This window comes from Tenrec ecaudatus, chromosome 9, assembly GCF_050624435.1.
Source record: "Tenrec ecaudatus isolate mTenEca1 chromosome 9, mTenEca1.hap1, whole genome shotgun sequence".
Lineage (NCBI taxonomy): Eukaryota > Metazoa > Chordata > Mammalia > Afrosoricida > Tenrecidae > Tenrec > Tenrec ecaudatus.
The window spans coordinates 102,974,513-102,990,335 of NC_134538.1; the positions used below are offsets into that span (position 1 = coordinate 102,974,513).

At 45.6% G+C, this 15,823-nt stretch overlaps 1 protein-coding gene across 1 annotated transcript in view; it reads left to right on the forward strand.

Annotated features, from left to right (window-relative positions):
- Positions 1-15,823, forward strand: part of SLC25A13 (solute carrier family 25 member 13) — a 199,801-nt gene that overhangs the window by 168,341 nt on the left and 15,637 nt on the right. The window contains exon 14 of the mRNA XM_075558386.1: positions 559-699. Within this exon, the coding sequence (XP_075414501.1) occupies positions 559-699 (141 nt within the window). The remainder of the gene's footprint in view (positions 1-558; positions 700-15,823) is intronic.

Genomic DNA, 15,823 nt, shown 5'->3' on the forward strand with positions numbered 1-15,823 from the left:
TCCATAAAATGGTATTTGATGATTGACCTGCTTATTTTTTTTCCAGGAGAAGAAAAATCGCTTTCATCCAAGTTTACATGTTCTCTGACAATTTTTCAATCATTGCTAGTAAGAAATCCATCACACGAGACTCCTTATATCCTTCTTGCGCTCCTGCTATCCAGAGAGGCCGCTCTTTTTCTGTAGATACTGATCGTTGTCCTCTCTGCTGTCTTGGTGCCCTTGAATGAGCCCTATGGGAGCTGATCTTGTGGTGCCAGGTTTGTCGTTTTGGTGTGAAGACTGAGACCTCAGAAGTTTGTCTCTGATCGCTCCCCTCCTTCTGCCTCCCGGTGGGCCTCTTGACCCAGGGCATCTGCGGCTGTAACTGTGTCATGCTTCCAACTCAGAAGCACTGTGTTGCCTGAGCGAGAAAGGGGTGGAAGCAATACCCTCCCGAGGGCAGCCTCCCCTGGCTCCCCTGAGACTCACCGCTCAGCTCTGCTCACCGGTACCCTGTGCTTTCTGCCCTGCAAACTCTCCGGTCCTAATACTTTCTTTCTCTTTTTCCTTTTTCAGGCAGGAGGCTCCCAGGTGATTTTCACCAATCCTTTAGAAATCGTCAAGATCCGTTTGCAGGTGGCTGGAGAAATCACCACGGGTCCTCGGGTCAGCGCTCTGTCTGTCCTGCGGGACCTGGGGTTCTTTGGGATCTACAAGGTAAGCGCTCTTTGTGTCCACTGAGCCCTTATCTCGTATGGCACCAGTGCTCGTGCTGCCTGAGATCCAAGTCTTGCATTCCCCTCGCTGGAGGAGCTGCTCTATTGGAGCCACCTGCTAGTAGTCCGCAGGGGACCCTTAGTGGCATTTAGGGGAAAAGAGGTGGTTTTTCCTGCCATCTCCTGAACTGTCTTATAAGTACAGTGATGCAGGGCGACCATGATGTATGTGCATCGCTAGATTTGTCCGGTACGTGGCTGTCTGCAACAACCATGATTAGAGCTTCCTTGGGAATATGTTAACACTCCACAATCTCACTCGCAGAGCCGAATGCCATGAAGAATTAATGACACCAGGATTCCAGAGCCCCTTAGCTTAAGGTGCTATCATGAGGCCAGTTCAATAAGAAGAAATTCATACCCATTTTCTGATCCCATCTGTTCCAGCTTTCTCCAACATTTCATTGTACATGTATATTTTGTCACAATACTTCTACCAATATGTACCCAGAGAGTCCACAAATCTATCTCCATCAACAAATGTCCGGAGCAACCCCACTTCACCAGCAAGCTTCCTACCCTAAGGCATTGAACTTCTCAATCTGTGGGCTGGCATGGCCCCTGTACCTGCCTTGCACAATGTACCAGAAAGCCCTCTCACATGGGCCTTTTGATTCTGCTGCCACTGTGTATCTTCCCCTGCTTGCCACCTCTTGCCTTCTCCCTCTGTGTCTCCTGATTCTAGGATATTCTTGGCCCAGGGACTTCAACTCCATGTGACATACTTTGTGCTCATTGCTCTTGGTGTGGTCTGATGGCCCCACCCCTTACAACCCCAGGCAAAATATTGCACAGTGTAGAAACATCAAAAAAGGTGAAAGAAATACACATTCACTGAACCAAAAATAATTGGTTAACATTTCACTATTTCAGAGGTAGTATATGATCAAGGATCCATGGTACTGAAGGAAGATGTCCAAGCTGCACTGACAACATTGGACCGAAAAATCCTGTCCAGGGATTGACAGAATAAAATTGATATGTTTCAACAAAAGGATGCAACACTAGAAACAGGCATGTAGGCCAAGAAATCGGGAAGGCAGTTACGTAGGCGAATGACTGGACAAGGTGCACATGCATGTACACTCCAGATAGAGTTGATCTGTGAATAGAGAAACTGTTGGACAATATCATATTACAAGTAAATTTTTGCTGACAGCATGTCAAAAAACAGTTGTGGTCCATTGACTGCAAGATATACAAGCCAAATTCAGAATAGAACATGGAACAAAGGATATCATGACTTATATCAGGTTGATCTTGGCTAAAAGTAGAAAAAAACCAGAAAGATGTTGTTCTGTGTTTCATTAACCATACAAAGACATTCAGCTGTGGATCATAACTAATTGTGGGTAACATTGGAAGATTGGGAATTGTAAAACACTGTACTGGGCTCATGTGGCACCTGTACTAAGGCAGTCATTTGAACAGAACAGGCGAATATTGAGAGGCTTATTATCAGAAAAGATATACATTAAGGCTCTATCCTCTCCCCATACTTACTCAATCTGTATGTTCTGCAAATAACTTTTAAAAACTGGGTTACAAGAAGAAGACTGCAGCTTCAGAATTGGAGTAAGATTCATTAACAACCTGCTATATGCAGATGACACAGTCTTCCTTGCTAGAAGATAAGACAACTCGAGGCACTTAATAATGAGGATCCAAGACGACAGCCATCGGTATTAATTACACCTCCACACAGAGACAAAACAAATCCTCACAACTAGACCAATAAGCCACACTGTGATAAACCAGAGAAAAGAAAGACCAACAGTATCAATGACTTCATTTTACTTGAATGCAAAATCAACATCATAGAAGCATCAATCACATGGTGTATTGCACTGAGTAAACTTGTTACAAAATACCTAAAGTAGTAAAAAGCAACGATGCAGTTTTGATGACTAAGGTGCACCTGACCCAAGCGTGGTATTTTTAATTGCCTCACCTATATGCAAAAGATGAACAAAGAATAACAAGCCCAAAGAAGAATGGATATATGTGAATTAAGGGGCTAGCAAAGAATATTAAATTTACCATGAGCCTCTAGAAAACCAAGTAGATTTATGTTGGAAGAAGTACTGCCAGAATATTCCTTTGAAATGAAGATGGAACGACTTCCTCTATAGTATTTTGAACAGGGTCGCATGGCGGACCAGTGCCCAGAGAAGAACATCATGTTTGTAAAGTGTAAGGTTGGTGAAAAGAGGAAGGCCCTCAACAAGAAGACAGTCATTGACCCGGTAGTTGCTGCCATGGGCTACAGCATAGCAGTGATCGGGAGGATGGAGCAGAACTGGGCCATGCGTGTTTGTGGCTGTGGTACATGGGTCACCGTGAGTTGGAACTAACCCAATAATACCTGTCCACATCGAGTATATAAAGTATCTAACTCAGAATTTTCCACTGGGAAGATTCAAAACACTATTTTATGACCAACTTAAATAACTAAGAAATTAGAGGGAAAAAAACATGTTTACGTAAGGTGATTTTTCATTTGTACACAAATAGGACCACGTTTAAAATTGCTCCTATTCACCACTTAGCCTCTTTAAATTATCTGGAAACATAGCTCTGCACAGTACCTCATCTTCATTTCGCCCCAAGTTCTACGGGTGAAGCGTTTTTTGGATTCCTTGTGCAATTCTGCGTCTGTTCATGTGGTCCTCCAGCCACATGAAAGCTAAGGCCAATAGGATTTCTCCTTGGCTTCCTGTCCATACACATCAATCCCAAACCCCGTCGGTTCCAACTCACCGAAACCTTCAAGAGTCTTCAAGACTCAATCTTTACCAAAGCTGAAAGCCTCATCTTTCTCTGGCTGAGCAGTTGATGGGTTTGAACAGTTGACCTTTTGATCAGTAGCTCAGTGTTTACCTCAATGTGCCAGGAGTTTATTCCAAACAGAAGAACACTATCTAGAAATGTTGGGTGGTTAACTGTAAGATGATCAGTTCAAGCTCTCCAGCTGTTCCTGGAAAGAACCATGAGGCTTTCTGCTCTTGTAAAGACCTGAAGCATTGGAAGCCACATGTCACGGATCCTGTTTGAGTCAGAACCTGTTTCCTACTTAGCCGTGGATGCTGAGATCAATGGTTGGCTGCAGACAAGCTCTCTCAGTAATACACTCGCTTAGTGCGAGTGCCTTCAAAAAAACGATACTCTTTGTGCCATGAAAAAAAATTATTTTGGAGTAACCCCTCATATCAAAATTTGGCCGTAACTGAATGTGAGTGTGTGTGTGTGTGTGCGCACGCGCGCGTGTGTCTGTCTGTCTCCAAATCATTGAAGCTTTGCAACAAGTTCTCAGGAATGCTATCCCACATAAAACAATGGTTTTTAGGATCAACATTTTAAAGAGAGCCTCACAGTAAACATAGGGAATACTGTTAGCCTCAATGAATGAGGAAACTGTGGCTGAAATCCTGAGCTACTAAGTTAGGACCTAATGTGGTTCTGCGTTTTCAATTTTAAGTGAACATCTTAGCAGCAAGCTTGGTGCCAAAAGATCAGATATCTCAGAGCTGATCTTTACTATCAGTGTTTTAATGTTCTGCAAGAGTGAAGGTACTAAAAATGAATGTGTAGTCTGTCATAAGGGCCAAGTCTTGGATTTGCCAGTGCAGGACAGGGAACAAAGTCCTACAAAAACAGTGGCTTCCACAGGCAACTACGGAGCCATTTACCTTCAAGGAGGAGGTGAGGTCAGCTCAGCGCAGAAGGTTATAGCAACAGCTTTGGGGAGTCAAGAGCGGCATCTTAGATTTTTCTCAAAGGACCTGGCTATCACAGGATTATTATGCAGAAGTTCTTCAGGAAATTGAAGATTGCACTGATGAGAAAAAGGTCAGGGAAGTTGTGCCAAGGAGTTTTCCCATCACGACAATGCCTGCTCTGTCTTTAAGGGCAGCGAGGGCTGCCCCAGGAGAATTTCATGGGGAAATCTGCCCCAGGTCACCCTGCAGCCCTGATCTAGCATCTTCAGACTTAGCTTTATTCCCACAACTCAGAGAACATTGAAGAACAGGATTTGAGTCCCTTGAAGATGTTTTGATGTAGTGTAGATCGAAGCGTGCAGAATTCTTCGGGTAAGGTTTAGAGATGGAAGCACGGCCTTTAGAAGTGTGTAGGCCTAGATGGAGGATGTGTTGAGAAACAAGAGCCTCCCCTTGTGATGGTTTTGTTTAATGAGGGTTCCGATGGTTTTGAGGCAATGCTTTATCTTACCACCATGTGCATTAGGGTGTTTGGGGTTTCCTTCTGTTCCCAGTTTATCCTGATGTGACAATTTGCCAGATTGCACTTTTGGACAATCTTTAGATGGCTGCTTCAGCATCCCCCGTTGAACTTGTAAGATTCCACACGAGGATCTAGGTTTGCACCTTGAGTACTTCAGATGACTTCTAGAAACAGCCAGTTAGTAATAACTGAGAGGGGGGTTCAGGCTAATTTGCCTTCCCCCATTTATATTTGCATTTCTCAGGTGATTGGGAAAGCATCCCATGACCTCAGATGTTGTAAGGACCACACTCTTTCCTAGGTTGACCTTCTTTTGGAGGGGATGGGGCTTCCCTGTATTTAAAAAAAAACAAGCCTGTTATTCAAGGGGCACTTAACACTTAATCTGTGATTGTGCAGTGTGACAAAATGTTCCACAGCTATCTCGTTTCCCCATTTATTTTCCATGTATAAGAAATAAATAGCATTATCACTAAGCAACAGCACTGATCAATTTGAAGAAGAATCATCCTTTCTAGGTTTTTAGTCTCCGGCAGTCTCTCCAACGTGATGTAGCAGCAGGCCGTTTTGACAAGATGCCAAGCAGTCTTTCAGCTGGTTGTCTCATGAAAAGCACTTAGAAACTGGGGCAATGCCTGTTATTGAAATGTCTGGATGCAGAAAATGGTAAAAACTTGTTTGCTGATATAGAAACAGAGATTGTTCAACTCTCTGCAAATGATACCAGAATGAGACGGAGCGATTTTCATCTTTGCAGTATTGTTTCATCTTAATCCCTTTAACGCTGCTTGGAAGTAATTAGTATTCTGATTTTGTAGCTAGGTAAATAGAGGCTGCCAGGAATGGTATGTGAGCTGAAACTCAGGCTCAGACGTTTCTTGTTTCCACTTTTGTGTGAAAATTACTTTCTTGAAATGAGCAGGATGGCTCACGTTTGAGCAAGAGGCTTCTCCCATGTACAGCTAATTACCAGTCTCAGGGTTTAACCTCGCTCAGACGCGTTCCCGGCTCCATGCTGCCTCACCAAAGGCTGCTTTGGGTGTTCCCTTCGTCACCCAGTGGAGTTCCTAACTGTGGGCTTCTGGAAGCTTTGCTTTCTCTGCACAAGCGTGACCTGCCTTCTGCTGGCTGTGAGCATCTGCTGAAGTCTGCGGGGTTATCTCTTACACCTACTCTGACCCATGAGGCCGGGCTGACTGCCCTCCGCAGACCCTCAAACGTCGCCACTGGGCTCCTTTCAGTCAGATTGGTCATGTGTTACCACCCTTGGTTGTCGCCTCCATTTACCAGGGGGCTTTGGAAAATCCGTGGCAATTTTCCGTAATCTTCTACCTCTCTTTCCCCACGAACTTTCGGAAGCCCCGTCCATATTATTCCAACTTTCAGACTCCAGCTTTGTTTCCTGTGACCTTCTCTTCTCCATCGGAGCCCCACCTCACCCCATCCATTGTCAGAATTCATTCCATTATTTTGAAATCCGTCCTTTTAAGGGTTTTAACACCGTTTTTAACACCGCTGTGTATTTCTGATGCGGCCGCGTGCTCCCGTAACAATGCATGGGAGTCTCAGAAACACTTCTCTGTGGGTCCCTCTGACTGACAGTGGCCTTCGTTTTATTCGTTGCCAAGAAATGAACCACAGAAGTTCCTCTGGAGCACGCTTCTCCCTGGACACATGTGGGGTCACTGTGGTTGATGTCCACTGCCTGCACCTGGTGGTTTACCCAAGAAACAAACTCATGACCATCCGGTCAGTGCTGACTCATAGCAACCCCTGTGGTTTCTGAGAGGTTAACTGTTTACAGGAGCAGAAAGCCCAGTCTTTCTCCTGAGGAGCTGCTGTGGTGGTTTTGAACCGCCGACCATGTGGATCGCAGCCCAACTCGTAACCACTACCCCACTAGGGCTTACACACACACGTATATATGGACATACATATTTGGAGGGGGTAGGTGCCAGTGAGGTGGTTGTAATTCAGTGATCCATGGACGACAGAACAAAATACTCCCCAGTCCTGGCTCATCCTCACAACTGTTCTTCTGTCGGAGCCCATGGTTGCAGCCGCCCTGTGGACCCATCTCACTGAGGGCCTGCCACGTTTTCACTGCACCTCTACTTTACCAAGCACTGTCTCCTGATGTGTCCAAAGTGTGTGAACCAAAGTCTGCTAATCTTTGCCTCTAAAGGGCATTCTGGTTGTAATTCTTTTGGTAATTTTTTAGGTGCTAAAGGTGGTCCTTTCTCCCCCACCCCTCCCCACCGCCCCCGTTCTTGGTTGGGTGGGGAAATGCAAATGACGACCTGGAGTGACCTAAAGCTTTGAGACCTGGTATGTGGTATGAGTTTACCCCCCTCCCCCAACCCCCAGGTGGGTCTTTGAAAAGAGAGCCTGGGTCTTAGTTTTAGTGGGGACAGGTAATCTTCCTTCTCCTTCCCTGGACCTTTTGTTGGTGGTTGTTAACATTACAATACCGGGCACCCAGGGGTCAGTGGTTGGCTCTGTCTGTGTGTTTAGGCCTGCGGAGCTTAACCTCACCTAAATTGGATTTCACTAGGCTCTCTATTTTTCTCCTGAATTGACTTGCAAAATAGGGAACTATTCTGTGACTTCCCAATGATAGATTATTAGAATACTTGCTTTAGGAATACATTTACAACTGAAAAAAAATAGTGCATGTGGTAAACATTTCACATTCCTGAAGTTTAAAAATAGTTTAAAGGGGAGATAGTGAACTATGTAAACAAAGCCCCCATTTTAAAAGAGTAAAGTTTCCAAGAATTTAGTTAAACAGTAGATTTTGTAGGTGCCCAGAGAAGGCAGAACAATCAATTGCCTTATAATGAGCCATTTGATTATAATATAGTTTAGAGAGGGGAAAATAATCTACAACATACTGCTTTCCTTAAGAAGGCATGAGTTACTCTATCATATTGCACCCACCGCTGCAGCATAAGGTTACTGAAATCCGTTATGCCAGACAAAGATGATCAGCGTCTACAGTTGAGTGTTTCCATAGCAGGCCACCGAGCTTGCACCCTGAGCATAGGGTGAACGCTGTCTGTTCACATTCTCGGGCTGCGTTAGCTATTACAAAGATGCATGCTTTGTTAGGCACCATGAAACATCTCAGGATACAGTGCTGGGGGCACTGACACGTAAGATCCATTCAGGATTGCTGATCATCCTTTGCATTTAGGACTTTGAAAGCATGTTGTGTTGACTCTGATGTGAAAGCAGAGGTCAGTTGAAAATGGGCTTTGTGTTTGAGGAACGATGTCTTGGCGTTCTTCGGTGTGAAGAAGGCCACCTGGCAGTTGTCAGGGGAGGGTGGCGGACCCAAAGCGGAGAGGAACAGGCCCTGCCCTACCCTGGAGCAGTGCGTGAGCAGGGGGTGAGAGAAGTGTTGGGCTCACAAACCCGTAGAGAATCATGAAAGACAGAGCGCAAAGGAAGGCTGCAAGATGACTCTGACATCAGCACTTCAGTTGGATGGTAAACTTCAGCGAGTATTTGAGGAGATGCCGAGCACCTTAAAAAATAGTCTGTTCAATGTCATCTTGATCATTAAGGAACGGAGGCCCAGAAACCTAGGTAGGACCACTGGGGTCGACAGGGACGAGGCTAAGATTGAGATGAGATTTCCTGGCTCGCACACTGAGTTTGCATGTTCTCCCACCCTGAAGATGGACTAAAATCTTGAAGTGGGGCAGGGGCTGCAGGTCCTGTCCTACGGGTCAAGCATGGACATGAAGCTATGAGAGGGAGTAAGATGTCCAAGGTCGTGGCAAAGACATTTAGGTGGCAGAAAGAAAAGCAACCAACAGGTGGAGCTTTGGAATGAACAGTATTGAGAGAGTGAGCTGGTATTGTGGGGTGTCATCAAGTCAGTTCCAACACAGCAACTGTGTGCACAACAGCACGAAACACTGCCTGGCCCGCATTGTTCTTGGGCGGCCACAGTTGTTCCGTGGGCAACAATGAGCCTATGTGGCAGCTACTGTTGTCAAGCCGTCTTGTCAGAAGTCGTCCTCTTTTTCAGTGCCCCTCCACTTTCCAGGCACGGTGTCCTTCCCTAGTCACTGAACTCTTCTGACATGTCCACCGTTTGTGAGATGAAGTCTCGCCATCCTTGCCTCTAAGGAGCATTCTGGCTGTACTTGTTCCGAGGAAGATTTGTCTGTTCGTTGGCAGTCCCTGGTGCTTTCTGCCAAAGCGAGCCTGGGAGATAGCAGAAGAAGGTTATTTAAAAACAAGTGATTGGCAGTATCAGTTGCTACAGAAGTCAAGGAGGGTTGAAGCCAAAGAAAAGATCTTTTCACTCCAAAGATGCAAGTCAATGGTTAGCTTTAAGAGATCAATTTAAGTAGAATGACAGAAGCTGACACGATGGATCAGTAATTGGTGAGGAAATACATGCATAAGGCTTTACTGTGAAAAGGGAAATAGTACAGCAGGAGAAGAAAAGGTAAACTCAAGGGATGTGATGTTAAAGGATGTAGCTCTGAAACGGCAAGAGGGGAGCCCTGATTGCCTTCCGAGGAGCCACAGGTGAATAGTCAGGTAGCTTAAGAGATGTGGGCGAGTGAAACCAGAAGGCAGTTGAACGGTACTGTCAGTGCAGAGTGAAACCTTGCAGCCTCGCACTCTATACGCCGCAACAATTCCCTTCACGGGCAAGAGTGAAATGAAGACTTTTCATTTTTCAGACTAGTTGTTCCTTATGAAAGGAAATTCTACAGTTTACTTCTGGTAGAAAGAAAGTGGGTCCAGGTGATGAGTCTGAGATGCAAAACCAAAAATGAAAGAAATATGCTAAAAAAAATTGTCTGGATGAAAAGAAGAAACCAAGATAATTATAAGATTTAATGTTTTTGAAGCTAAGTTTAAAATATATGACAATAAAAAGATGAAGGGTGCTTGTGATGTAAGTATTCTAAAGTACATGTGCTTTTTGAAAGGAAGATTAAAAACTAATAAGCTAGGTATGCATATTAAAATTTCCATGAGAGACGCCTCTACCACAGTCAGACTATGGGATTTGAAGAGAGGGAGTGTGAGAGGGTGCGTGGGAGCAGTAAGGAGGAAAGGGAAGATATGGAAAAGGTGGGACATGTTGTACAGAAACCTTTGTGCAAGGGGCTTGACTGAGAGCTTGGAAACACAAACGCCATGTGGTCAAATCCCATGCCTCTTCGAGAATTTCCAGCCCATCTTATTGACCAGCACCATTGAAGGCCAAGCGCCGCGCAATAATAGAGCAAGGAAGAAAGAAAACTAAGGAGTGACATTTCCTACAAAGTACCTGAGTTTGCCAAGAAGACTCTGTTAGGATTGCAGTGAACTCAAGAAGAAGCTGATAACCCGAAAGTCCCTGGACTAGAGAAACCAGACAGTCTTTTACTTTACACTGGCGTCATTCCAAGGCTCACTCACGACAATTCGTCTGTGGGCTGGTTTGGTTGATTAAAATACTAGCGATGCAAAGACAGACCACAATGACATCTCCTGACGCAACTGGTATTTGTCAGCAAGACGCTGAAATGGACCCTATTCAAATCACAGGCTTGCCGTGCAAAGCTGTCCCCTCCCTGGGTCGGAGAGGCTCATCTAAGGGTTAACTCACTGAAGGGGAATAAAGAGGAATGACCTGCTGCCCATTGTTTGGCGCTCCAGGATCAAAATATACAATTATACATGCCAAATAAATTCTAAACCTGTAAGGTAGGACAAAAAGGGTGGCTCGGACTAGAGGTGCCGGAAGCATTAAATAACCTTCTCAGACAAGGTGCACCTCTGTTGAGTTGAATGCTGCAGGGTCCCCCAGTCTGGCATTTTTCCCCCATGGTAGACAATGTACATTCACTGCAGGAGTCTCTGCTAAGCCTCCGTCTCCCAGACCTGCTGGCTCCTGGTGCCCAGCCCAAGACAGAGGTGCCTTTGTGAGTGTAATTACCTTGCCCTGTACTAGAAATAGTCTGTTTGGAGCTGTATTTGCAGGTACAGTGAGAATAAGTAGGAATTAGCATGCGAAAAGACCTGCCCTGCCCTGCCTTCAGTGTCAGCACCGTCCTCCAGGACTGGCCTTTTTCTTTGGATTGAGTGGGCAGGTGTGACACCATCCAGGATGAAGAGCTTTAGAAGAAAAAGGATTTAAAAACAAAGAAAGCACAGATGATAGTTCTGTATGTGTGAGATACAAATCCTGTTATGCTGTGTAATTTGACGTTCCACGCCAGGCTGAGCTGCCACAGTCAATGGTGGTTGGGTGATTCCAGCAACTTCAGAATTGATTAAAGCTCCCTTGGGTTTTGAGTACAGTGTCCACAGCAAAAAAAAAAAAAAAAGCCGGGATAAGTGAAATAAATGATTTGGCTTTTTAATGTTTTTGCCATGATAATATCATGGCCAGTGTCGCTACACATTTTTAGTTGGCCTGTGTCGATTGTGGACTCCCCCCACGATCACCATCCCAGTTCTACCTTACAAATCTGGCTAGACCAGAGGATGTACACTGGTGCAGATAAGAACTGGAAACACAGGGAATCCAGGACAGATGGTCCCCTCAGGACCAATCATGGAAGTAGTGATATCAGGAAGGGAAAAAGAAGGGGAGGGAGAAAGGAGGAACTGATCGCAAAAATCTACATATACGTCCCTCCCTGGGGGATGGACAACAGAAAAGTGGGTGGAGAGAGATGTCGGACAGTGCAAGACATGACAAAATAATAATTTATAAATTATCAAGGATTCAGGAGGAAGGGGGAAATGAGCTGATACCAAGGGCTCAAGTAGAAAGCAATTGTTTTGAGAATGATGATGGCAACAGATGTACAAATGTGCTCCACACAATGGATGGATGTATGAATTGTAGTAAGAGTTGTATGAGCCCCAGATACAATGTTTTTTTGTTTTTTTTTTAAAAGGGCTTTCCAAGACTACATAGAAAGAAGATGGAGAGCCTAGAACAGGCATTCTCAAACTAAAGCCTGGGGGCCACATGCGGCCCGCTGTGGACATTTATCGTGTTCGCCGAGTGTTTCTGCCCCATTTGTTTTTTCACTTCAAAATAAGATATGTACAGTGTGCACAGGAATTTGTTCATAGTTTCTTTTTAAACTATAGTCCGGCCCTCCAGCGGGTCTGAGGGACGGTGAACTGGCCCCTGTTAAAAAGTCAAAGGACCCCTGCCCTAGAATAATGAAAAGGGAAACAGCGCCAATGTGGATTATTTAACTAGATCTGAGTTTTAATCCAAGGTGACTCACCTTTTCCATATACCTTGAAATGCCTTTTATTTCCCCCATTGTAGTTTCATGAAGGAGTCCGAGGGCGGGGTGGGCTGCTAGCGTGGCTCCTGACCCAAAGGTCAGCAGTCAGACCCATCAGCCCTCAACGGGAGAAAGATTGGCTATCTGCTCCGGTTAAGGGACCCAGAGGGGCAGGTCTACTCTGTCCTAAAGGGTTGATCATGAGTCTGAATTGGATGATTGGGTATGAGGGCGTTTATTAGTGAGATTTTTATTGTAAAAATAGGATGTTTCACCTCTTTTGAGAGAGAGACGTAAAAAGAGTAGTTCAGTGAAGTGGATGGTGTTGATGGATTAGGTGTACTGAGTTAAAAATCAGATGGTTGTATTTTGGATTGCTCATTCCTCCCAGGTGGTTTTAATATGTACAAAGGAAATTCGGGGTCCACCAGGGACTGTCTAGGGGCAGGCCTGCCTGGAGAGCCCATGAAGACTGCAGGTAGGTGAATGTGGGAGTATGTCCTACAGGGAAGGAAGGCGTCCAGATCTATGTTAAGTGCCAGACACTTGGCACTATATGAATTTTTTAATGGGCAAAGCCTTTTTCGAGTTGCTGACCCAGGCTCTTGGGTAGCACAGAATGTCTCCTTTCATCGGGGAGTTGCCGATTGAGACTAGCTGATCTCTTCATTAAAACGCTGCCCAATTAGGTTTGCTGTAGGACTGGAGAGTGGGTGTTCACCACGGAGGGAAGAATTTCTCCAGGAATCTGGGAGAGAAACATTGTCACAGTTGGAACTTGAAAAGCCCGTTTCACATCCTGCTTCCCCTTGTCATTGTGCGGGAGCAACAGGTCAGGGATGGCCTGAGGCAGCCTTACAAATCAGCACCTGCAATTGTGCTGAGACCTAAAAGAAGTGGTGGGGAAAGGGAGGCCACAGAAATATAAGAAGTGTGAATCTTTTCCTCCAGCCTGCTGCAGAGTTTGCTTTCCCTGGGAGTTTGGCTTTGATGCCTGGGGTGGGAGAGGGTCACTTGCTGCCCGGAGATGCTGAGCAGGTGCTGGGCTGAGTCTCCTGGCGAGAGCAGAGCAGCTGAGACATCCACCTCAACCTCTTCTGCATGTCCTGCCGTAGGCACGAAGTCATGTACTTGCAGGTGCCTGGAAGAAAGGGACCTTTTACTGGTGAGGAAGGTTCAGGCTTGATTTCTCCCAGGGCTGCTCAGCAGCAGCAGGGACAGCGGCACCCCGTGTTCTTGAAACCGTGGCCAGTAGAGACTGGCATTTTAAAACCTGTTTCCTTCGCTGGCCAGGCTGCCCTGCTCGGTAGAGTGAAAGGTGGCTGCTTTACAAATTCTCTTTCTTCTTGACATTTCCTTATCTTCTGTTTAATCTCATCATCAGACTTCTAAGACTTCTTGTTCTAACGTTTTGGGGTTTTTATTCCCTTAGCTTGCAGAGATTAGGGGACTACCAAAACTTTTTTTTTCTTTTTTTAAAATAGTTTTATTAGGGGCTCATACAACTCTTATCACAATCCATACATACATCAATTCTGTAAAGCATATCTGTACATTCATTGCCCCCATCCTCAAGACATTTGCTCTCCACCTAAGCCCCTGGCATTAGGTCCTCATTTTTCCCTTCCTTCCCCATGCTCCCCTCCCTCATGACGCCTTGGTAATTTATAAATTATTATTTTGTCATATCTTGCCTTGTCCGACGTCTCCCTTCACCCACTTTTCTGTTTTCCATCCCCCAGGGAGGAGGTCACATGTAGATCCTTGTAATCAGTTCCCTCTTTCCAACCCACTCTCCCTCTACCCTCCCAGTATCACCAGTCACACCGCTGGCCCTGAAGGGATCCCTGTGTTTCCAGTTTCTATCTGTACCAGTGTACATCCTCTGGTCTAGCCAGACTTCCAAGGTAGAATTGGGATCATGATAGTGGGGGTTCGGAGGAAGCATTTAGGAAACTAGAGGAAAGTTGTATTTTTCATCGTGGTTACATTGCACCTTGACTGACTAATCTCCCGTAGACCCCTCTGCAAGGGGATCTCCAGTGGCCGACAAATAGACTTTGGGCCTGTATTCTGCAATCCCCCCCTCATTCACTATGGTAAGATTTTTTTTGTTCTGATGATGCCTGATACCTGATCCCTTTGGCACCTCATGATCACACAGGCTGGTGTGCTTCTTCCATGTGGGCTTTGTTGCTTCTGAGCTAGATGACCGCTTGTTTACTTTCAAGCTTTAAGACCCCAGACGCTATATCTTTTGATAGCCAGGCACCATCAGCTTTCTTCACCACATTTGCTTATTCACCTGCTTTGTCTTCAGTGATTGTGTTGGGAATGTGAGCATCATAGAATGCCAATTTAATAGAAGAAAGTATTCTTGCATTGAGAGAGTACTTGAGTGGAGGCCCAATGTCCTTCTGCTACCTTAATACTAAACCTATAAATATATGCACAAACATCTAGTTCCCCATCCTCATATATAAATATATTTGCATATGTACATGTCTGTATCTAGACCTCTATAAATGCCCTTTGTCTTCCAGCTCTTTCCCTTATTTCCCTTGACTTTCCTCCTGTCCCACTATCGTGGTCCTCACCTGCGTTTCAGCAATTCCTCTTGGTTACCTACCTTTGATCATGCCCTCCCAGGCCTCCCACACCCACCTCACCACCAATTTGGATCACTTGTTGTTCCCTTGTCCCTGGGTTTGTTAACACCACTTCCTTTCCCCCCCACCTCCCCCTATCCCATGTCCCCCCTGAACTGTTGGTCCCATTGTTTTCTCCTCCAGATTGTTCATCCAGCCTATCTTATTTAGACAGACCTGCGGAGATAATAACATGCACAAAAACAAGACAGTGGAACCAAGCAACAATATACAACAAAACAACAACAAACTACTGACAAAGAACAAAACACAACAAGAAAGAAAAGCTTGTAGTTAGTTCAAGTATCGTTTATTGGCCTTTAGGAGTGTTTTCCAGTTTAGTCTGTTGGGGCCCCATGCCCTGGCCCCAAAGTCCACCTTCAGCAATTTCTGGGGTCCTTGCTGCTCCATTCCCTTGCTATTCTGCTGCATTCCCCCAGTGCTTTGCCTCAGTGTGGTGGGATCAGATCGGGTGCAATTCTCATACTGGGTCTCTGGTGCTGTTCCCCACAGGGTCATGGGTCAGTCAGGGGCATCATGTCTCATAGTGGGCCTGGCCATGTGGTCCTCTCTCTGAACTGACTGCTCTCATTGGGGTCATCGTCCTCAAGGCCTGGTGGGCCAGGAGGCGCTCCACTCTCTCCTCCTCCCCCTTCATCTGCTCCCATGTGCTCTGATCAGATATGTCCCTCTCCTGGAGCTGCAGATTCAGTGCTGTCCTTTGAAATAAATTCTTCTGTGGGGAGAGGCTACCAAAACTTTTGAAATGAAACACTGCCATGGATCAACTCAGCACTGACTCTTGAGAGCCTATAGGACAGGGTAGAGCTGCCCCCGTGAGTTTCCCAGATTGAAACTCTTAATGGGAGTAGAAAGCCCCATCTTTCTCCCTTGGAGCAGCTGGTGG